The following is a 24,149-nucleotide window of genomic DNA, read 5'->3' as shown; positions in this document are numbered from 1 at the left end:
AGGATGGCAATGCTTTCAAGATTCTTGGCAAGGAGCCATTATAGCCACACCAAATTGTATCACTTTTTTTCCATTCTCTATTAGGTTCCCACATCCCTCTTTTTGAATACTGATGCCCTTAACTCTGTTTTCTGGCTTAACTCTCTTAATGCTTCTTTTCCCAGACTCATCCTGGCTACCATGTACCACTCCTTCTGCCTGCCTGGATTTCTGGTCCCCACCACTTTCTCCATTCTCCTACATATTCTGTGCTTCTTGAGTCCACATCAGTGCAACAGTTGCTCATGTGCGCCCCCCCCACACCAGTTTGCCTATCTATCCAAACAATTATGGATATGCACACATTTTCACGTGGTCCAAAATATGGACTTCCAAAATCAAAAAAATATTTCAGTTGGAGCGCATAAACTGGAAAGAGAAAAGAATGAGAACTTTAATGCTAAACTTGTAACAGTTCTCAGCAAAGCCTTCTCCCTCCTCTCTTCCTTGCAATCCTCACCACTGTGCTGGGAGGGATACAAGAGAATCAATCTGCAACCCTGGAAAAATAAACAGAAATAATCACAAAAACAGATGGACATCTCCTAATCCCTGGTAGCTGAAGGCAGGATTTTACTCATGTTTTTAGAATATTCCCCTTTCTAAAGACCTCCATCAATTCAAATCTGTTTTTGTCACAGAAGCATTATCTGTCAGATGTACTCTCACTTCCTTTTCCCTGTCCATTGCCATGTAAGATATAATTCGAAAATTATATCCTTTTTTTCTAATTCAAATAAAATTCTCTGCACTCTAGAAAGAGACCTTCCCACCAGTGATTTGTTTCTTTCTAATTAAATAAAGTAATCCTTGAGACATCAGCCCTTAAGAAGAATGTTTTCAGAGCAGCTGCTCTGCTAATTAAGACAAAATGCCTGGATGACGGCAATTTACTTACAGTCACCTCACAGAGGGACATACAATACTATGCATTCTCTGGCAAATGGTGCTAGCACAGATCTAACACCACCCAGTGTGGGCAACATAAGTGTTTAGTCCACTTACAAGATATTCTTAATGGTAGAACTTAACATTTCCAAAAAAATGGCAGAAGGCTTCAACCCTGTTCTGCCAAGCAGTGCCTCAGTTCCTCCACACGAAAGGATACGCTCAGCACACATCTTCCTGGGCATACGATGAACAAGAGCGACAGCTACAAGAACTGCACTTTGCCTTATCTTGAGTAGGATCATGGCTTGTGTTAGGTTTGGCTCAATCCACATGTGACTGCTCTGCATCCTCGAACTAACCTTATGAACATCTGCCAGATGTCCACAGCTCAGAAAATTCCCTTAGGCAATATCTCTGCTTTAGACCCTCAGCGGGATCAATGGCAAGAGGCTTTGTGGAGCTCCCAGGAACAACTGGACAACACAGGGGACAGAGAGGCTGGCTGGAAAAGTGAAGATGCTGGTGCATGCACTGAGTTTCTGTCATGTTAAGAGATAGTCCTAAACAAACAGATTCTTCCTCAACTATTGCTACACATGCCAATGTCAGTACAGGCTAAAGACACAACTAAACACACACAGGTTGAAGCCTATGAGGAGAGACTTTATATCTCTTCACAAGGCAATGTTACCAAAAAACCCTCTGAATTATTTTTCACCACAACACATAAGCAAATGCAGGAAGCAAACTGCCAATTCAGCTCTTGAAGCTGCCTGGTATACCAAAGCATTTTGTGTACTCTGGACTTCACCCAAAGCAAACATTCAACAACTTTTCTTTATACACATCTGGAGGTCAATACAAATTGTCCTACCCTTAACATTAGTCCCACACAAACTGGCTAATATGCATCCACAAAACAGGGAGTAAAGTAATTTCTGTGGTCACATGAATGATGCGGCTTCACTTTCAAATCCTACCACAGATTTCCTGTTCGATCCTGTGTAAAAGGGTTAGCCTCTTTGTACATCTCCATCTGCCAAACAGGGTAAATAACACCTGCCTCCTTTCTGGTAGTTTATGAGGCTCTGAGGGCATGTCTCTACCACAGGTGCAGGCACACCCAAGCTGGCTCCGTATGAGGAGCACTAATTGTGTTCCTCATTTTTCTAGGGATTCAAATTAAAATGCCCAGTATTCAATTTACCAAGGTGCTGAGTGCTCAGAACTGCAACTGAAGTCAAAGGGAACACTGCTTGGAACAATAAAATGGATATATATTAACTGTATAATACTAAGTACGCTGAAAAATCAGGCCAAAGGCATCTCCAATGGGCACCTAAAATGAGCAAGTATCTCTGAAATGAAACTCAGTGCCTCAGGTCCCCTCCTAGAAACCAGAACCAGCTTTATACCTTTTGGGATGCTGTAAAGCCATTATTCATTCATACCATAAGGCACTTAAAAGCTACAATGCCAAGTATATTTTTAAAAAGTAAAAGGAAATTCTATCGGCAGTGCACAGCTTAAACGATCTGCAGTAATTAAGGCATGGGCTGGAGCACGACGACAGAGGACATTCAGCCCACTGATCACCTATCATTCATTCTCTACATTTATTGAGGAATAGACCTGTGGAACAAGGTTATGTAGACAAATTGTTTTATTTCCTACTGGTTTTGTGTGATTTTCCAACTGTATCATTCCTTAACCACAACTTTTTCATAAAATTTAATTTACCTCAGGATCCATAGGTGGAAAACAGTAATCTTATTCCAACTCTTGCATAAATTAATAATAATGTCTTTGAAATTAATGAAATTAAAGTAACCTAAGTGAAAAGTCAAACCTTAAGGCTCCTGAAAAGTGCAAGCTACATTTCAGCATCGGATTCAGTGTACTAAAGCTAGGCAGCAAAATGGGGTGTTACCGTAGATTGCTCCCTTTTTTAAGTTATTCATAAAGGCTAATTAAATTTTACAGAGCATCAATATCAAACATTCTTCTCTATCAGTCATTAAGAATAGGAAAAGTTTTGTAAATCCCTACTAATTTGGGGGCAATTCACACCTTGTACTCTCTCCTCCAGAAATCAGACAACACAAGCTATTTGTTGAGTTATCTGAAAAGATTAAGTGACATCACAAGGGTTCTGAGGAAGAAAGTAATCAGTACAACCGAGGGGATAATCAGGAAGCTGATTAGAATAAAGATACTGCTGTGATATAGCCCATTTGGGATTTAATGTATGAAAAGATAAAAAGATGAAAGAAGAGGAAGAACAAAGAGCAAGGGATAAGAGCTCCTTGTAAAGGAAGGAGGAAAAGAAAGAAGGATATATGACCTTATATTATCTAATTCTCCTAGCAAGTATATACTAACTGGTATTTGTGTTGGTGACTTGTATTTGGTCATGTTAGAACATGGTTTGAATAAAGTAAGGAACTGCACCATATGTCTGTTTTAACAAGTGCCAAGTCAAGTGATTTACAAAAACGCTTCAGCTCCTCATACCTACAGTGGTATTTTGCAAGATTCTTGCCACATGCCACACACTGATGGCTGTTTGCCACCCTCCATCTGAAAGGTGACAGCATTTCATGCTGTCTTTTGTCAGCACCTTCATGAGCATCTTAGTTTTGAACTCAGTTTTTCTTTTCACCTTGTAGATGAAGAGCTCAGTCATCCTGGCACTGAGGCATTGCTCTGTAACGGGTAGTTCAACGAGATGAATGGGGAAGGAAGAAGAGCAGAGGCATATTCCTTGAAGAAAAAAAACAAAACATGCTGTAGATGACGGCATACATGTCATACCTCATACACACTTCAACTACACATTGTAGTGCTGTGACTATCAGTCCTTCCTGTTCTTGCAGTTTCATCTGCAGCTGGAGACATTTGTGAATATTTGTGCACAACTTGTCAGAATAGGACCTCTCTGGACCCCTTCTGACATAGCTCAAATTTGCAGGGTAAATACTGTTCTCCAGTCTTCAAGCTACATGTTGAAACTGTTGAAAGTGACATGGTGAAAGCAAGGCCTAGTCCTGCTGGGACTATCAAATAATGTGTTGCATGGGACTTAGTGAACGAACACATTAATAATTTGCTCCCCTCCAGCAGGTGCTGAATTTGACATTACTGCTTCTGACATTCCTACTGCTAAGGACTGCTACAGGGAAAGCTAGGCTGGCTGCAGGCTCAGCGCAGCAACAGCCACCCACACGTGGTGTTGAAAGAAGGCTACTTGAACAACAGATGACAGAGCAACTGGTTCCCGCTCACCCAACTCATGTACCCCAGCACAAAGTCAAGTGGCATTCAAATTAAAGCACACTAGCTTTTAAACATACACCACAGGGTGAACAGAAGATAACCACGGACAGATGGGTTGTGTGTGTGTGCTCACTGCTTCATGGAGAATCATACACCCTTCCTGAAATTATTTTAATCTCTTGAGCACGGCACACAGTGATCTCAAGATCTATGGGATCCAAATGCTTCCTACTTTAGTGTAGGCAGCATCAAAAACTGTTCACGGATCATTCAAGTTGGAAAAGACCCTTGGGATCATCGGGTCCAACCTTCAGCCCTGCTCTACAAAGTTCTTCCCTACACCATATCCCCCAGCATCTCATCTAAACGACCCTTAAACACATCCAGGGATGGTGACTCCACCACCTCCCTGGGCAGCCTGTTCCACTGTCTGACTCCCTTAGCACTGTGTTCACCAGACTACTCTTGGTATTAGGGCTTCTTCTGCCCCTCTGCTTCACTATAGACACACTGGCTTTGCTGCCCGCTGGCCTCCTAAGAAGCTGCAGCTGCCTGTCTCAGGAGCTGCAAACACAGGCATTTCGTGGTAGCAACAACACCGTAGTCCTGGGTTTTGGTGACCAACTGTGTTTTCAGGCCCCGTTTAAAGCAAATCCTGAGCCCTTCAAATGACTTTCTGCCCCAGAGCCACACCTTGACCTCACAGCACAGGTCTGTGCCTTGCTTCCAAAGTGACGATCCACAATTCAGTAGAAGAAAGCGAACTTCTGCGATTAGATCCCGGCTGGGCTGGTTTCTGGACAGCAAGACGAGGAGTGCCAGTGCCGTGCCTGTGCCCGACAGGACTCGCCAGCAAAGCGGGGAAGGGATGGCGTTACCCGCGCCGGGGTTTCCTGAGGGAGGCGTTGTGCCCGCCAGCGCTCCCTCCACCGCACCCTCTCATCATCCCCGCCTGCACGAGGCTGCAGCACGACGACGGGCCGGGGTTCCTTCACCGCAGCGTCCCCGGCGATCGCTCCCCGCCGGGCCGGGCCCTCCCCTCCCGCCCCGGCGCCCGCTGCTGCTGCAGGGGAGGGCGGGCTGCCCGTCCTGCCCCCGGGGCAGGGGCCGCCCCAGCGCGGGGTGGGGGGAGCGCACGGGCACTGGCTCCTCTCCGCGCGTATCCACCCCGAGAGGTGGTCCCGGCGCCGCAGCCCTCTTCTCTTCCCTTCCCTTCCCTTCCCTTCCCTTCCCTTCCCTTCCCTTCCCTTCCCTTCCCTTCCCTTCCCTCCCTCCTTCCTTCCCTCCCCCGTCCCCACCTCCCCTCCCTCCCCCGTCCCCACCTCTCCTCCAAAACCGCAGGAGCCGCCGCGGCACTGCTTCACTCGCTCCGGTGCCAGCCGCGGAGCGGAGCGGGGCGGGCGGCCCTCGCCGCAGCCACGGCCCGGGGCGGGAGCAGCCCCGCCGCCTCCCCGCCGCCCCACTGCCATGGCCGGTGTCGCGGCCCAGCGTTGACGATGCTGCTGGGCGCCCCGCGGGCGGGCGGCTGGGATCGCGGCCGGGTGGGCGAGAGGCTGCAGGCGGCCCTGGCCGGCCTCCAGGAGCTCCAGGTGCTGCGGGAGAAGCAGCGGGAGCTGGTGCGGGCCGCCCTGGCCATGCCGCAGCGGCCAGCGGCGGGCGGCGGAGAGCAGCTCCTGTCCGCCCACAGCAAGGAGCACCGGCTGGAGGCCACCCTCACCGCCCTGAAGGAGCAGCTGGTAAGGGACGGGACAGGACGCCCCGCTACCCCCGGGGTCCGTTTCCCATCTCCGGGGGTTTCTGCGGGGCCACGGCGCTGAGGGCGGGCGGGCGGGCGGAGGGGAGCGCCGCCGGGCCGGGCCGGGCCGCCCCGCACCGGCTGCCTGGCACCGGGTCCCCCTCGGGAGCTGCCGGCGCCGTTCCCCCCCGCCACGGGCAGGTCCGGGCGGGTGGCCGCGCCTGTCCCCGTCGCGGCCGTTATAACGGTCGCTGCTTTTCCTCAGGCGGGGCTCACCTGAGCCGAAACGCCTGGCGGTGGTGGAGGAGGAGGAGGAGGAGGGCGGCTCTGTGCCAGGAGCGGCGCCGGGGAGAAGTTGTCACCCGGCTTTGCTCATTCATCGGAGCCGAGGAGTAGGAGATGATTAACTTCAGTAATAAACACGTATCACGCTTGTGAGAGCTCGGCTCCGGCCGGCAGTAGCCTTTTGGACAGGAGATCAGAAGACACACACAGCGAAATACCCATAATAGGCTCCGCACACAGGGGTTTGGTGTGTGTGCGGACACCTGTGTGTGCCCGCGCAGTTGTGTGCCAGACGGAGCCAGTCCGCCAAGAAGGGGTTCGGGGTTCGTGGGCCAGTGGTACTTTGTTTTTGCCACGGATTGCGTGATGAAAAGAGAAGAATAACCGAATGCCAGGCCTTGTTTGTGAAGTCTTGCACCACCCGCTTGCACGCGTTTTTTGTGAAGGAAAAAATCTGAATTGCGATTGAAACGCGTTTCATAGGTGAGACAACAATCAAAGGGGAAAGGGCTTTAATTGGGCAATTACACACTTCAGTAAACTCAGACTTAATTCAGAGCCCTTTCCCTCCTTGTACTGGTGCAAGGCTTGGCCATCAGTTATCAATCAGGTGTGAAAACAGCACGGTTATTCACTCCCTGTAGGCAGCTTTATCAGGCAGCATCTCAGAATAAAATTGGCTTTAACCTTCAAGGAAACCTAGCCACCACATGTGAAAACACTGCAGCAGGCATGTCTTGATTCAAGTAAAACATGCAGGACAAGTGGACTGCCAACCACTAGATTACCTGTCCTTGATAATTGTAACTAATGGCTCTACTTTTTTCTTTTTTTTTTTTTTTTTGCCTAGCTAAACGAAAGAATTGAAGGCATTTATTGCCTGTCTGGGGCCACTGGGCTAACAGAAACACCCAATGACCTCTGACCATAGTGACTGTTCTTTTTTCATGTCATCTCTTTTTCTATAATTACTAGTTTGCTTATGTATTTTTCAAATAAAATATGAAAATAGCAGATTAGCTTGTCAGGACTTTATTGGCACCCTACAAGGCTTTCCAAGGACGTGGGAGAAACTAGCCATTAAAATGGAAATTAAATTTCTGCCCTTAGAAATACAGGAGTCGGGGGTGGGGGGGTGGAGATGAGAGTAGCACAGCACACCATCAGAGAGGGATGGATTTCGCCAGTAGGTGCCAGTGCAATTACTGGAAACATGTCTTCTGGGGGTGTCTGAGAGGGAAGTGTTCATAAAGCTTGAGAGGAGTGACTCAGAACTATATAAATCCAGGGGCAGGTTCTTCAGCAAAAATGCAGTTCTACAAATGGCTTGAAGTAGTGATACAGAGCTTTTCTGATTGACCCCTGGCTGCTAGAAGCTTTTCAGACTGGTATACCTGGTACCTTTATTGGTTTTTTCCCCTGCAAATTGCAGACATATATTTGAGTAGAGCTGCATACATCAAAGCTGCTTAATAGCAAAGGAAAACCAGTTGAAAACAGGCTTTTCACAGTCCTTTTAGAAATAGTCCACAGATCCTAGGAACTCGGCGACCATGGGCTGAAAACTGGTGACTCAGGAGCAGTGTATTGCACTAAACCCCCTTGAAAATTCTGTTCATGATCACAGGAAATTAAGTTAAAACTAAAACCAATGGAAAACGCAAAGCACAGCATTGCTCAGGGAGTGTTACATCTTCATCGTCGTTGTTCTTGGCCCATGGATGATGTGTGAGTACGTGATCGCTGCTCTGTAAACTTTCAGATTGAGAAACTCATTAACAATGTAAATGTAGCTTTGCCTTGCAGTGTATCTTGATCCAAGTTTCAAGTAGGGCTGTAGCCCTGCGCTTCGGTGTGGTAGGGGTTTAATTCATTAGAAGTGTGGTCCTTGCAACATAAAATGGGGAAGCTGTATCAGCTGGAGCTGGCTCAAGGCATCTCAGCAATGAAAACAAGGCAGATGACAAGTCAAGCCGGGCTTCTCCTGTAATGGTAAGGTGAGAAACAGAAGAGCAGAGGCAGTAGCCTAAAGGGGTCAAGTGCCACTAGCAGGAATGGGTGGAGCAGAGCCTTCAGGTGCCATGGGAACCACATGTGGATGCTACTCCAGCATCCCAGTCTCTTCCCCTGCAACAGGTACCAGTGACAGCCAGCAGCTGGCCTTTCCAGCAGTCTGCTGTAGGCAGCAGGGCTTGCAGGCTTTCTGCTTCCCCTAGCAGCATGTCGGTTTTTTGTCCCAGCTAGGAGCTCTTTTTGCTGGCCAGGGGCTCTTCTGGTAGCTGCAAGTTACTCAAGTGCAGGCAAGGTCAACTCTGTAGCAGAAGAGAAGCAGAGTTATGCCATCTACTGTCTGTGATCCCAAAGGTGCTAAACTAGCCCTTTGGTCAAACCGTATAATGGTGACATAGAAGAAAAGAGGTGCAAATTGAGGCTAATACAAAGAACGCAAGCTGTGACATTTTCACTGTCAGAGTGGATGGATGTCTAAGTCTGCAGCATCCAGTATTTTCTCAGCTGTTTTCTCAGAGAATATATTTATAAAAACCGTTTGATTTGATTCGAATTCGATTATTTTGTTTTGTAAGCTTTCAGGTGTCTTGTAGTGGTATAAAAATGTGAGAGGGGACACTTTATACTGAAGAGAAAAAAAAAAACAAAACCAAAAAACCCACAACAAACTCTTGGTACCCTGCATTTTGCACAGATTTTTTTTTTTTCCCCTTGAGATAGTTTTAAATAGAAGAAAACATCTTTCAAACCAGGTTGGGTTTTTTTTATTATTAAACTAATTTAAAGTTTTTGTCAACTGTGAGAAAGAGGTGCTTCCAGAAGGAATTCACCTCACTCTAGAGTAAGGGTCTGGGATAGGTGAAATTAATTTTCGTCTGAAACTGGCTGCTTTTTACCATCAGTTACAAAAAGACGCAAGGGTGAACATATCTTAGGTGTGCAAAATTAGGTAAGATTAATGGCATCTTTTGTCCATTCCAAAATACAGTCAGATTAATAAAACTGTCAAATGCTAATCTACAACCAATAGACGTCAAACACACACCACCACCACCACCCCACCTTTAACTGAAGAGATTAATAGTTAAGAGGAATAGTCAAGTATGACCAGTGAGTTTTGGTGCCTTGATTTGATATGCCAATTTGTGTTGACTTAAAGGAACCTCCTTTTCAGAGTGTTCTTCCTTCTGAAAAATGAGTGGTATCACGATATCCTAGATTTGGCTCCCAAAAACTGTGGGCCATCAGTAGTACAAGTTGATTTGGAAAGTCTGGCCCTGCATTGTGCAGTGTACAGGAGTCTTCACAGCTGCATTGCCCAAAGCAAACAGATGGCTTCACCTGAAAGGTTTTGTCTCATGTAAAATTCATGTTGTGAATTGAGAAAGAGTGTGTTGAGGGTTTATTGTTCTGAGTGCTGCTTATCGTGGTTAGAGCAATAACAACCTCAAGCAAACACACCGGAAAAGTCATCCAAGTGGTTTGAGGAATGCTTCTTGTCTTGAAGTGCAGAAGGAGTTAACTGAAAGATCAAAGCTACAAAGTCTGCTGGAAACATGAAAACCCAATGGTGTGAGACACCATAAAAGGGTTAAATACAATGATGTAAATCATGTGTGTTGGGTAAAATGCTGTGAAAGCGCAGACAGAACCTGGAGGTATAATAAATAATCTTTGAATACCTGAGAGCCTTGTGGCCTCTCTGTCATTAATCAGAAACCACAGACTGAGGGATTGGCTGGCAAAACATTAATCATTAAGCAATTAATTCCAGCCGTGAAAACAAAACTTTGTGATTTCCTGAGTAGGTGGGATTGAAGGAGGCATGGCATGTTTTTGCTTTTTCACCATAAAGGAAATAAAGAAGAACTGAGGAGGTCATACATTCATCATTCAGATGGGATAGAAAATCTCCATTATTATTCAGCTCTTTCTTTTTGTTTATATGAAACAGGAAGAGGGAATATCACCACGGGTTTTCCTCGGAAGCAGTAATGAGACTCTTGAGCTTAAAACCTTTCTAGATGTGTGACAGTAACAAAAAGGGGCTTTATTTCTTGTGTCTTACATGTTCCTCCAGTTCTCCCTAAAAGCATGCTAGGAATAACTTTTCATTCATCTCAGCAGCATCATCAGCTGTAACAATTGTCTCATGAGACTCAGGACGTCTGTCTTTTTTCTATCTTTCTTGAATCCCAGTTTCTAATAATTGACTGATCACTGTAAGATCTTAGCTTTCCTTGCTTTTAGTATTTATAGCTATGGAGAAACCTAAAAATGCAGATACTAAAAGCTGAATAATCTGAACACAAGGTGGAGTCCAAAATGTGTACATACATTTTTATTTTCTGCAGTCATTTAATTTTGCAGAAACTTTAATTAGTTCAAGGGACCAAGACTGCATTTTTCCATTTTGGGGTTGAAAATGCTGGTAGAACTGCCACTTGTATTTTTAAATCTGTAAAGTACACATAAAGAAGAATCTTAGCCATGTTTTTCTCATCATTACTGAGTGGAAACCTGGCCTCTCAAGGGCTGTGAGCTCAACTTTACAACCAACTTCAAGAGACCACCTTTCTGTAAAGTGCTGTTGGATGGATGGTGAGGTGGGATATAATTAGAAGCTGCCTAAATAGTAACTGGGCCTAGATAATTTGCCAAGTGCCATGTGAGAAGTTTGTGACAGAAACAAACTGTGGTTTTTTGGCTGGTACCTAATGCCTGGCCATCTGCCTCGCCAAGCTGACGGCATAAATACTGGGAGAGCAACTGTGAGAGCTGTTACCTCAGATCAGCCTGGTCAGTGATTGCAGCAGGCAAACGACCTTGTTGCTGGCTTCTGAAGGATTATTATTCACAAGCTTGAGACACCATTTATTTTAAATACAGTCATTTTCACAGCAGTATTCAAATGCCGCCTTCTCCTTGTACAAAATGTGTGGAAATATCTTGCCACAAGACATGCAAGCAAAACTTTAAACAAAGCAGATGTCACAATTTGTGCAGTGTACCCTTTCAGCTATAAAGACGTGTCATCAAAGCCAAAAGTTTTACAGAAAGGAGTGTGCTGCCTTTACTTTGTGTGGCAATAAGATACCTTTACATACAGCAGTTTCCTTTCATCAGGCAGCTTTAGAGTTCATGTAGGCAAATCGTAACGTTTATCTCATCTTCTGCTTGGAGGCAATGTATGGCAAAACACGGTGCATATATTAATATGTTAATTAGTTAAAAGATTGCAATCCTCTTTAGAGATATAGTTCCTGCCATAGGTATAACAAAAAGCCCAAAGGTTAAAATAAGTATATTCAGTATGAAAAGTTTTGAGAACATGTCCAGCTGGGCAGAAGACAATATATACTGAGAAACAGAATGTTTTGTACTTGTCCATTATGTCAGTCTCATTACAGAGAGCCAATTGCAACAGTCTCTAGCTAAGCAAAACACTTCATGAGAGCAGAATCTGTCCGGCACAGATGGCCTGAATTCATGTGTTGCCGCTGAGATGCTAACTGTGATTATTCTCCATTTCCTCCTTCTTCCCTCCACTTGTGAATTAGTGTCGTTTGAGGAGACAGGATGTCGGCTTGAAAAGCCACCTGGATCAGCTAGACCAGCGAATAAGTGAGCTGAAATTGGATGTCAGTAAGACCTCCAGTGAATACTTGGATAGTGACAGCCGGCCCAGCTCAGGTAATGTGCACTTGGTCCTTTATTCCCAGGGGTGTTGTGCTAGGAGAACTGAAGGATGTCAACTGCTAAGCAAAACTCTCTGTATTGTTTGGTCAGAAACAGTGCCCTATGACTGAGGCAGAGAGTAGTCATCTGGCACAGAGCACACTCACAGAGCTGGTGGGAATTTTCTTGCAAAAATGATTTAGTTGGAAAATGCTTATTCACACAAACAATATCTTTTCTGGATTTTTTTTTTTTAAATTTTAAAATTGACATTTCAGCCACAACTGGAAGGGGGAGGAGGTAGGTTTATTAGTTAATTACCTTGTCCAGTGCAGAATGACCACTGGCAAAGTGGCTGAAGTCCTTACTAGAAGTGAAGGAGACCAACATCCACGTCGGTGTTCTGCTTCAGTCCAAGAAGGGTCCTGAGGCCTGAAGTTCTCTAAGGCTTTGAAGATTACTACCACTGAAGTGCTCTGGCCAAATGAATGTTTGATCATTTATATAAAAATGAAACAGCTCTATTAAAATACACTTGAGAAAAAACACTCCAAAGCTGTCATGGACAGAAGGAGACTGGGTTTCAGATTTCTGGTCTGATTCACAGAGCCCACTGTACTGCAGACTTTTATATAGTAGCTAGGATGTCTGTTAAAGCCAGTTTCTGTTATCTAGTCTGGGACAGTGGGAATACTTCTATTTAAACTGAATTTTGAAAAGCCTTAAGTCTTCAGTGAGACAAGGAAAGAATTTTTTTATTTACAGCACACAGATTTGCAGCCTGCAAGTGGGTATAAAAAGTGCAAATTTCTGTTGAGTGTTAGGAGTTGTGCACTTAGGCATATACATAGCTCAAAAGGAAGCAGCTTCCTTTTCTGTTTGCTTTATATAGAGAGGAATAATAAAAATTCCTATCTTGAATTTATACAGAGCCTTTTTAATACTTCCATAATTAATTGGCAATGATTGCAAGGCTTGGAGAGAGAAGATAGCCTCCGTTCTCTGCCCTTAGACATTCCAGCTATCACACACTTGGCAGCTCTTATCACAGGCTAGTTTCACTCTACTTTCCCATCCAAGCTGTGCTTGCATGCACCTAGCACAAGTTGCAGCTGTGTAAGATGGCCCTATTTTATACCAGTTGCGTAATAGTCCCCAAAGACGTTCTTCAGTGAAGAACTGGGCATGATGATGCTGCACTTCACCCCATCCCACCCTCAGAACTAAGCATGCATGTGTGTTGCAAGCTGGCTTAGGGCCTAAGTAAATATGCAGAACCCCAATAAAATGTGTACCTCTGCTAAAGTTACCCAAGTAAATTATTGTAAATTTAGGACTGTGGCACATAACAAATGGAGGTTTATTTTGTTCTCTGCATTTTTCTTTTACAGAGCATGTTTAGTTACTGTAATAAGAAATATCCTCCTATTTATTTTAACTCTGCAGGCTTCTATGACCTGAGCGATGGTGGTTCTTGCTCACTCTCCAATTCTTGTACCTCTGTGTACAGCGAGTCCATCTCCTCCTCCCACACCAGTCTTTTGCCTGGCTCTCAACACCCTAAAGCAAGGCTCAGTGTGTTTGATTACAGACCCAAGTCTGCAGATGAAACTACTGTGCATACCACCAGCTTCCAACAGCAAGGAACCTATGTCAGCGATGGATGTCGGATTATAGCTAGCACAGACATTTCTGGGACCCCTGCCAGGTCCCGACCGAGGCCAGTTTCCACAGGTAATCAACTGCAGAATTGTATACTCATTCAGGAGAAGGGCAGGATCCTAGTTATTATTTTTAGGACCCAATATACCAATGTGTAATCAATATATAGTACTCAGTTTCAATAAACAAAGTGAGAATTAATCGAAATCAAAGAGCCAAACCTTTTACTGTCAAACTTTAACTCATCTCTATACTCAGACACTTTTAACCAATAACAAATATGAGGATGTATGCATTTAGAAATGGAAAGATATTTAAGTGGATGGGATAAAATTGTAATGAATGTTGAGATAGGTTTTTTAATTTGCCTGTTTGTGAAATCAGGAGAAATGCATTATTTTAAATACCTTGTGTGAAGGTGCAGGGATATATGAAAAATACAAGGTGAATTCAAAATTAGAGTGAGAAATATTTTACAGAAATCTGAGGAGAATGCGACTCTTCCAGGCTTAGTGCCTGTTTTCTCAATCTGTTGTAAAATGATTATGATAGTACTTCTATACACCTTGCCCAATTCATGTGGACTCAAACAGTAATCTTTTTTATTATTTATTGTGTACAGTTAGGGATAACAGACACCAAAGGTTAATTGACTGTATAGGAACCAGTCATGGGCCTAATAGTGGATCAGCCATGAATTTGCATCACACTTTTAGACAAAATGGACAAAGTTCCATTAATATTCCAAATCTCTTGTTTACCCATCTGTGAAGTGACATCATACTATTATTTTGGGTCCTTCCATGGCCTCAGAGCAACCTTGTGTTAGTGCAGTTCATATGGGGACCCAGCCAGATGTGTGACAGTTCCATTATAGAAACAGGGAGTCCACGGGGAACATCATTTCAAATACTGTGTCATTCTGGAGTCATTTCCACAGCTTCTTGACCTGAGCTAGCTCACCTCTGGCTAGCACAGAGCAGAAGCAAAGGCCATCTCTTCAGTACCTACCTGTGCAGACACACCTGAAGCGATGGTGGTAAATTACAGCATAAAAGCAAAGTCTTCTCAAGGCTTCTCAGAGACTGGGGATGGAGCTGAGCTTAATGATCCATGGCTTCCACGTTCAGAATACAGACTTCTACCAGAACTTTTCTTCCTTGCAACATTTTGCTAAGACCCTAGGGTTTTTTTGGATATGGAGACAGACTTGGAGAAAAGGGGATAGATGTTGCTAAGTAGGGGTGCGGGAGTGAGGCTAGAGACCTCCTTCAGCCCTCCTTCCTTTTTCCACCACCGCCTCCTTTCTTCCTGTCTAGAACCTCTTCCTTCAGTGTGAGAAAGATAAGTAGTGGGTGTAGTCTTGAAGAAACAATTCTCTCAAAGTTGACCACATTGCAGGAAGTGAGAAAGATCTTACTTCAGAACAGCATCATTTGGAGAGGAGAAGACATTTCTCTTTTCCTCTCCTTAGCTTGTTCCCACAGGTAACTGCAGGTACAAACCGATTGCCTTTTCTTTCAGTGGCAAGCAGAAAGCTTGCTGAGATACCACAAGCACAGCATTCTTTCGACACCTTCCTGGTTTTCTTGCACAAGAGAGTACCACTACACACTGCCAACAATGTCCTAAAGAATTTTCATTATGGAAGTATGTTTGAGAAATCATCATCCTAACCTTTGCTGTAGTAGGTCTGTAAGTGCTTTAGGTAGGACACTGCAGAGCACACCAAATCCTGAGGTCTTTCAGAAGCTTCCTGTCACAGCACAGAAATAGTCACTGTAAGTGAAATATGTGGTTGGATTTGATGATTGTGTTTCCTGGTAGCATGAAGCAGCCTGGAAATCAGATAGCTGAGGATTTGTTGGCACTGGAGTCTGCACCGTTGTACAGAGGAATCCAAGCTAACTGCAGATGGTTCCTATACTCTTGATACCAGAGCTAACACAGCACCATAGTGCTCTATCAGATGCCTTGTCTGGATGGAAGAGTCTTGCTTCATGCAAGAATACAGCCCGTCCTCGCAGCACACAGGAAGTGCTCCTAAGAGGAAGGGGCAGCAGTCAAGTGTAACTTACAGCAGCCTTGACAGTACTCCCAACATTTAAGAGATCTGAATTGGTGGCCATAAGTGCAGTCTTCAGGGACTGAGCCTCCCTAGTCTACCTGAGTAGTTACCCTTAGATTTTTCAAAGTAAAGGTTCTTTAGCTCATTCCTCTTATTCCTTAAGGTTGACTTTTTGAAAACCCACATATAGAATTATGGCATTCCTGATTTTGTGCCTGTTAATAAAACCTCTGAATATTTCTTTCTGGAATTTCTGGAATCTCTTAAGAAGTTACTTACCTGAGAAAGGCATGAGACTGGTAATGTTGCTATCAAATGAAATGAGAGATCCAGTTAGGAGGTTTCATTGGATTTGGGGTTAAGGAAAAGTAGAATCATATCACTCTCTGGTCTGTGGGACCTATGAGTCTCTCCCGTGTGCATTGAGTGCTTCTGTTCACTAACGTCTTACTAAAGCAAGATGCAAAAGGATAAACAAGCACAGCTTCCAATATTTAAGAGGTCAAGAAACACTATAACCTAGTGTCTGCTTAAGCCCTCTTAAAGCATCTGATTGAGTACTATAGATTTTTCCAAGACACATAATATAAAAGGGTTGGAGGAAAAGCTGGAATTCCAATTTAACCATTTTTTTAAAAAATGCTATTGACTCTGCATGCTGGAAATTTCAGGAATTTGAGTTAACAGTCATATGTCCAGAGGAAATCTTTATCCTATCCTGGGGGCAAGGTGTTCAAAAACCGTTATCTGTTGTATTGGATAATTTTACATGACATTCAGCTTCAGGGTTTCTGGTTGTTGGATTCACTTTTTACCTCTGCTCAGAAATAAAAATAATCCCTTATTTTTGTTTAGTTTGTTGGCTTCCTGTTAGTCTGTGACATTCTAAAACATTTTAATATATGCATAGATTTACTTTCCGCCAAGTAGCACGGTTTAAATTTCCTGCAAAGGCATGAGTTTTATTATTGGCCTTAAAAGGCATTCTAATCTCCTGTTATGCTCAGGTGAATAAAAACCTGGAAGTAATTAACTGATCTTGGAGGACTGAAATGGTTTTCTTCATTCATGCTACTGATTTTAGTGAAAGCTAGCACATCCCTTTGAAATACCAGTTTTAGCATAAGCCATTTTGAATGTAATTGTCTGTGATTTAATTAGGTTATTTATTTTCATCCACTGTGTAGGTGACTTGGAAAGAGTCATTCCAGCAGACAGTAGATTTCAGAAAGAGACAGATCCCAAATCCGTGTTGCCTCTCTGCCATACCGGAGACACACACTTGGTCAGCATGGACCCCAAATTCCAGAACGACTTGGTCTCCAAGAATGGCATTGATGTGTATCCTTACCCAAGCCCCCTTCATGCGGTGGCTTTGCAAAGTCCCCTTTTCTCCCTGGTGGGGACATCCCCAGAAGCAGACCTCCAGGCTCCTCCCAGCAAACCCATGCCTAGTGTGACAGGTCCCAGCTTGATTAGGACTAGGCCAGCCACTGAGGCCAAGCCAGGGGGCTACATCAATAAATTACTGCAGCTGACCAGATGCAAAGGGAACAATCGGGCTGATGCCAGTGAGTGGGTTTCAACAAAGAGCCAGCCAGCCACAGCTCACCAGAGACTCATTATAACCCCCAGCACTGGTGGAGTGAAAATTAACAACAGCAGTAGCCAGCTGGAAAAACAACTAAGTTCTCTGGAAAGTAACAAAGCTGAAGGGAAGCTGCAGAGAGAGGTGCCAGAGGGAGAATGTGCCAAGCAGCAGGAGACCATGCATTGTATGAATGAAGAACAGCTATCCACTCAGCCTGACACAGAGCCATCAGCTGTGAACAGTTGTTATCCTGCCAAGTCAGCAGCAAGGGGCTCTCCTCTGGCAGAAGCAACAGAGAGCAGCGTGGAGCACAGTTCATCCTGCTCGCAGCTGTGCCAGGAGGACTCCAGCTCGGGCACCTGGAACTCTAAAGCCATCCCACCCAGAAAGCTACCTCTCAAAAGGTGTGGCAATGCCAAATCGGCTAATGCTGGGGGTCATGAGCGAGTGGCACGGAGTGAGTTCGTTCACGCTCAGTTCGTTCCTGCAGAATCCCACCAAGTCCGAGTCAAGTTTGCCAGCTCCAAAACAAAGGCAGTGAAGATAAAGAGGAGGAATAGTGAAAGGGTGCTACGGCCTGGGAAGCAAGCCTTTTGTATGGAGAAGGCAAGAGGGTCCCATGGGCCTGCCAGGCTGCCTGCTGAGTGGAATCAGCCCCAAAGACCACATGGAGCGAAGGGCCTCGTGCGGAGACCTTCGTATTCTGGTGACGCGACTGGCAGATCGTGCTCAGAATCTAGCCTGTTCCCTGTGCAGGTTCGGCTCCCCACTGTGCCATCCAGACCAGAGCTCTACAAAGCCTCTGCCAATGCACTGTATTCCCTTGAAGCAGGTTGCGTAGACACAGCCAACAAGAAGAAGCAGCGCAAGTGGCAGTCCACGGTGGAGATTTCTGCCAAGGCCCAGCCGGCCAGCCTCTCTAGTAGCTTTGGCCTGGGAGCACCCAGGCAGCCAGCAAGGAGAGCTGGTGTCCTGCGCACTGTCAGCACGAGGGCTCGCTCCAAGAGTCAGCGCCATGGAGGTTATGCCAAAAGTGAGTCAGACCACTCCGAGTACTCTGCAGAGTGTGCTTCCCTCTTCCACTCCACCATTGCAGAGACCAGTGAAGGGGAGGTCAGTGATTTCACAACTAACCGTTTTGGGGACAGTGAGTCCAGTGAAAGTGATTCGGATGGCAGCAGTAACAGTAGCAGCCTTGCCCTTGACTATGATGAAGGGGATGAAAGTGAGCTCATCTGGCCTGAAGGTTCAGTCAGACAATCTGGGAATGTCGAGGCCTCTTCCAAGCCTCTTCCCCCAGTGCCCAAAATCTGTCGCATCAAAGCTTCAAAGGCACTAAAGAAGAAGATTAGGAGATTCCAACCTGCTTCTCTGAAGGTCATGACCATGGTTTAAGGGAGAGCAAGTATCTGTTTCTTACAGTGAGGTATCCTGCTGGCTCTTATTTGCAAAACAAGAATGCCCATGTGCAGAGAAAAGGACTTGATTAAACAAACTGTGAATAACCTCTGAATCAACACAAGGGATCTTGTTTGTTAATGCCTGGACATAAATGTCACTGTATCTAATTTCATTTTTTGCCATTTATTCTGTAAATATGGATCTATGTATATTGTGTGATGCCTTTTTTTACTATGCAGAAGGGTCACCATGGTGAAAATGAGAACAACCTCTGCCATAAGATTTCACAGACAGGCTCTTGATGGTTTGTTAACAATATGCACCCACAGAATCAGTCCCAGACACAAAGGCTTCCCAAGAAGAGGGGCTCTTCTCAACGGGATATTTGGTAGCATCCCTCCCTCTTGTGAGGAATTCTTTGCAGTCTGAAGTCTGCATTAACCATCCAGCTATCACTGTGCTTGTATGAAAAGCTCTTGGTGCTGTCCATAGTTTTACTTTCTTTCAGATCAACCATCCCATACCTTCTCCCAAACATCAGGAGGATGTCTGTTCTTCTGTAAAATCAGTACTATGTTTAATCAAGAAGGGAAATGTATTTGTGAATGAGAACAACACTTCAGTTTGTTTCCTGTTTTCAAACCTGAGAGTACAGGGGTTTTTTTTCAAACACCCTCTTTATGATGTTCCATGTTACTGTTTTGTTCATTTGTTGAATGTCTGAAAGAACATGATGGCTCAGTGCCACTGTGTGTGAATAGCTGGGACTGAGATTATAGCTTTGCCCCTGAAATTGTAAACTCAATAAATACTATTTAATGTACTTCTGAAAATTGTTCTTGTCTGACTTTAAAGAAAATTATTCTGAACTCTTAACGTCACATCAGTAATGTGGAGAAGCTTTCTTTGGTGAAGCAGACTTGTGATTTCATGATTGCTGTGCAGAGGTGTTCTTTTTTATTTTTCAGAGGGTTGCTATAGCTCATTCAGAACCAGGGTCCTTTTTCAGCCTCTGTCTCAGGAAACCTGCTTCAGCACCTGCTTCTGAATCAGTGAATTTAAAAACAGTATTTGTATTTAGGACAGGGTAGTGTTTCACTGTCTCAGATTGGTGCAATTTTTTCACAAGACACTCTTATACGTTTCTGTATACATGTGTTTTGACTGCATTTGAGGGCACCTATGTGAAGCTTTGAATCAGTTGCTAAACTGATGAGGTGATTTTTTTGTGTTCAGACAAGCAGTCTTCATTCTTTCCTCTGAGCACAGCAATCTGGAAACTCAGCTGAAGTTCTCCCTGTGTTTACCAAAGAGCAGGTATTATCCTCCTACCCTGTTTCAGCGCCCAATCTGAATACATTCCTGGCCTGGGAGATGTAAGCATTACCTCATTCAGCCCAGCGTACTGGGTCTGAAACAAAAGGCAAGCACTTTGCAGAAACTGTGGGTAAGAGTGCTTGTTTACTCCAAGCATTCATTATCAAACAAAAGTATTGAAAGACTAAACTTTTAGCCAATGCCTTCTATTCTTCAGAAGCTATGCTAAGTTTTTAAACCACTCTATTTTCAAATAGTTTTTGGAAAATAAGGTAGAGAAAAAAGTTATGTAAAGTCATCCAAGTATTTGAGCTAGTGCATAACACCATCCTTACTGCAACTAGGAAAGTATTACATTTTAGCCAGGGGAATATGTTCAAACATCTTTTTTCATGGTCCCAAGAGTATTGGTAGGTTTAATTTCACAGGTCTTGGTGGTGGTTTCTTGTTCGGCTTGTCTAGCAACAGAACAAACGAAATACATGATTTATGCCTTGTTGACTTTCTACACCACAAAAGGATTCTTTTTCCCGTTTACACAAAAGGTTTCGTTTGGGGGAGTGTGTCAAAAGTTACATATGAACCTTTAATCCATGGATTTTCTGTATTGGGGTGGGGTTTATTGGTTAGATAGGAATTTTGAGACTGTGTTTTTCATGGGGGAGGAAATTGTTCCTAACTAGAAAACTGCTCTGAGTAGGAGTGTTCTGAAACCAAGTAAAAACCACCACCCAGTAGCTCCCTGCCTTTTTATCAGAGTAAGCTCAAACAATAAGTCTGTGGTCCCACAACTCAGTAAATCCCGCTTTAGGGCTGTTAATACTCTGTCAGAAATGTTGCCAGACACATGATGAAAGTGCTGATCCAGAATGAACTCATGCTGCCAACTCAAATAAAGAAAAATGATGACTTAATTTTGTACTGACAGGTTTTATGCCAGGTGAGGTATCGCTGCCTCTACAGCTCACACGTTGTGCCAGGTCAGATAAAATCTCTCATCCCAGAGCCAGCGTAAAGCCAACATAAGCATAAAGCTGGCACAAATCATCCTGCTTGGATAATTTCACAGAAATATGATTATGTACCCACACTTGATCAAGGGGAAACCTCTGGTGCTGGACAACCCCAGCAATGCAGTTAAGTGTTGTGGTATCACCACATGCAGTGATGCTTCTGAGCTGTGACTTTCTGGGGAGGTCAGAACAGGTGGTGCCATCCTCCTTACTCCAGGACATTGGACCTTGTTCCTAGCACTGCCCTTTGGAAACACTGCTTTCCTCTGCTGGAGCAGAAACTTCACTGGGACCAGACCTCTGGAGGGAAGAAGTAGGACAGTGCAAAGCAGGGCAGGACACTTGGATGGCTGACAGTCCAGTTATACCAACACCAAAAATTTGATTGTAGTTCAGTGCACTGGTAAAAAATAGTATGTTTTGTTGGCATGTACACTGAGAACTTTGATAACAGCTGGGTAAGTGTGATGATGCCTGTCAGTGCTCAGTCCATTGAAGACTATGGGCTAGCTCTGTTGACAGCACCCAGGAGCACTTGCCTCCTAAACAAACAGATCTGAAATATATTTAAAATCAACAAATATCAATAAATACTCTGATACACTGTTCTTTTATGTGCATATACTAAAGATCATAAAAACAGCTTTCAGCTCCATATGAAGCCTCATAGTGAGAATAAGAGATGCCAAATTTTCTCGTGGTCATGGCAATACACAAAATAGAAATATTCACTGTTTTCCCTTCCAGAGGATCCACAAAATCGTTTTACCTTGCAGTGTCTTGTACTGTAAAGGCCTAAGAGAATGCAAAAAATGCCAGTAGGTGATTCAGTTAGAAGTCTAGCACTGAACCTGATGGAGAAGTTTAGCACTTTCACTGTGTCTTGATTAGCAAGTGTATAGATCTGACAGCTGTTTCAGAACAGCTTTATGCAGCGTCTCTGTTGCAGGAGCTAACATCTTGTCATCATCCCTCCAAGCTGTAGTGAATCAAAATCATCCATTGCTGAAATCTATGCACCAGATCATCAGTTTCCTTCTGTGAAAGGCAGGCATTTATACTTCGGTTTAGGAGCAAATTGCTCCTAAACCACAAAGGAAAGAGAAGAAAGGGAAAAAAGAGAGAATAGAAAGGGAATTAAGGAAGCTTTAAGAGCCATTTGTGGAATAGATCAGAATTATGATTTTTTTAAAACGTCATTAATCCTTTTATTGCTCTAATAATTGTGGAACTGGATAATTACCAGCCTTCTTGGCCCAGAATTGAAGATTTTCAAATCCTCATCCAGTACCCAAACCATGGCTAGAGTCAGAGAACTGATGTTTTGCTGGAGACACCATTCTTTGATGATGAGACCAAACCTTTGTTTGAAGTGACTTCTGGTCAGGCAGGGTACTGATCAGAAGAAAGGCAGCTATCATGTGATAAGTCTTAAAACCAGCTATGCATGATTCTCATGCTGGTGAACTTGAATCCAGTGGATATTGTGAGGCTGCGCTGAAGTCTGTGTTTGCTTACCCATCCTGGTCTGAAGGTCTGAAAGGGTGAGAGCTGAAGGTGAGAAGTGCTCCAGGAGCTGTCAAAGGCAGGCTATAGCGATGGCTCTTTGGGAAGCAAGTCACTGCCCGCGGGACAAGGCAGGCTGAGCACACACTGGAGGGCTCTGGCAGTTTCAGCCCAGGCAGCTTTTGCTAGGTTCTTTACCACTGCTAGGACTCTCATCAGCCCCACTGCTGCTCACGTGGCAGTGCTGGGATTTGGACGCTTCACTTGAAATAGTCACAGGCTACCTGCACACAAAGCATCAGGCCGATCACTCCTGAGCTACAAGGTCAGGGAGTCCTCCAGCCCAGTGTCCTTCCAGACTACCAAGTGCAAAATCCCTCATTAGGCAAAGACTGCTCAAAGGAAGTGTGCAGAAAAACAAGGCGTCTGTGACTGCTGTCTCTGAGAAGGAACAAGATAGCAACATGCCAGGGAAGGACTGCCCAGTTGCTACTCAGAAGCAATAGTGGCAGCTTTCATCAGAGCCCCAGCTGTGCTCAGAGGAAGAGAGTAGCTCAATCTTTAACTCCAGCAGCCCCTGCCCTCCAAACCACAGCAAACCCTTTGGCTCCTGCAGAGAACTGTAGTACCTATTGCTCCCTAACCATGAACTCAGCCCTCCTCGCTGAACATGCTCTCCAGGAAGCTGCCCTGAGATGAGCAGCTTGAATGACCATGTAAAGGAAAGAACAGACGTTAATCTGGAAAACAAGGGATCCTATGTCTGAAACTTGCCTTTGAGAAATACAAACATAGAATGACACCAATACACCATTTAGGCAGTCTCCCATATCTTATATGGATGTAAAGGACACCTGGGACTCCACCATTAGCTGCTAACTCTGCACAGATAGTTACTGTAATACTTCAGGTACAGGTGAAGAGCAATCAACAGGAAAATGCTTAGCTAAGGGCTGGTTTTAATATTTGTACTTCTCAGGTTTAAAACCATCACAGTATGTCTAATTATACTGCAACGCACAACATCAGCAGAATAGCAGCTGAAATGAGCAGAGGTCCAGCCACCATCAATTCTATTAATTCCATGTGTTATCATTATAATAGAGCCTGGAGACTATCGTTAGACAATATTGATTTTTTTCCTTTCTTTTCTTGGCTCAGCATTTGTAACTGAGAATGCAGTGCATCAAATTCACCCATAACATTATTCCTGGGAAGTCACTGGATTAATTTATTCCCCTCATGTTATTCTCAAGGTGACATGGAAAATAAGGTAGATTTCAGACCTCACTTTCATTCTTGATTGGGCTGCAGGCTGTGGAAGTAACTGTGTTTATGGCTGGTTTGCCTGAGGAGAATCCTGCTGCCATGCCACATTTGTGTTAGTCATGGAGCAGGGGAGATGGTTAGGGCTGTGCATAATGATAGCATTTCAGGTTTATTCTGGTTTTCAAACCACCAATTGAAAGAGTATCAGCAGTTTGGTGATCCTGTAATGCTACAAACCAAGAGAGAAGAAAGCGCACAGATCAAATTGGCCAGGCAGAGCTGGCCAGAAAATATTGAATACAAACTACAGACTTAGAAGCCCCAAATGAAGAATCTCAGTTTCAGAAGGAGACTTGAGCGGCTGGATGTGCTCAAAATCTCTGTCAAATCACTTTGGGTGCCTAGTCT

At 44.4% G+C, this 24,149-nt stretch overlaps 1 protein-coding gene across 1 annotated transcript; it reads left to right on the top strand.

Annotated features, from left to right (window-relative positions):
• Window positions 1–5,348: 5,348 nt before the first annotated feature.
• DACT2 (dishevelled binding antagonist of beta catenin 2) lies at window positions 5,349–19,453 on the top strand. The gene is made up of 4 exons (XM_074896685.1): window positions 5,349–5,942; window positions 11,797–11,929; window positions 13,361–13,648; window positions 16,832–19,453. The coding sequence occupies exons 1-4, from the start codon at window positions 5,703–5,705 to the stop codon at window positions 18,628–18,630; spliced, it is 2,460 nt and encodes an 819-aa protein (XP_074752786.1). The 5' UTR covers window positions 5,349–5,702; the 3' UTR covers window positions 18,631–19,453.
• Window positions 19,454–24,149: the final 4,696 nt, after the last annotated feature.

The sequence above is a fragment of the Athene noctua genome, chromosome 1 (genome assembly GCF_965140245.1).
Source record: "Athene noctua chromosome 1, bAthNoc1.hap1.1, whole genome shotgun sequence".
In the NCBI taxonomy this organism is placed as follows: Eukaryota; Metazoa; Chordata; class Aves; order Strigiformes; family Strigidae; genus Athene; species Athene noctua.
Note: the sequence above shows the minus strand (reverse complement) of the source record. Positions and strands in the feature narration are given on the sequence as shown.

Bases quoted from the DNA above. Each gene is read 5' to 3' on its own strand.
- DACT2 (XM_074896685.1), top strand. From the start codon at position 5,703: ATGCTGCTGGGCGCCCCGCGGGCGGGCGGCTGGGATCGCGGCCGGGTG. The intron at 5,943-11,796 runs GTAAGGGACGGG...CTTGTGAATTAG, and splicing joins CCGCCCTGAAGGAGCAGCTG to TGTCGTTTGAGGAGACAGGA. The intron at 13,649-16,831 runs GTAATCAACTGC...TCCACTGTGTAG, and splicing joins ACCGAGGCCAGTTTCCACAG to GTGACTTGGAAAGAGTCATT.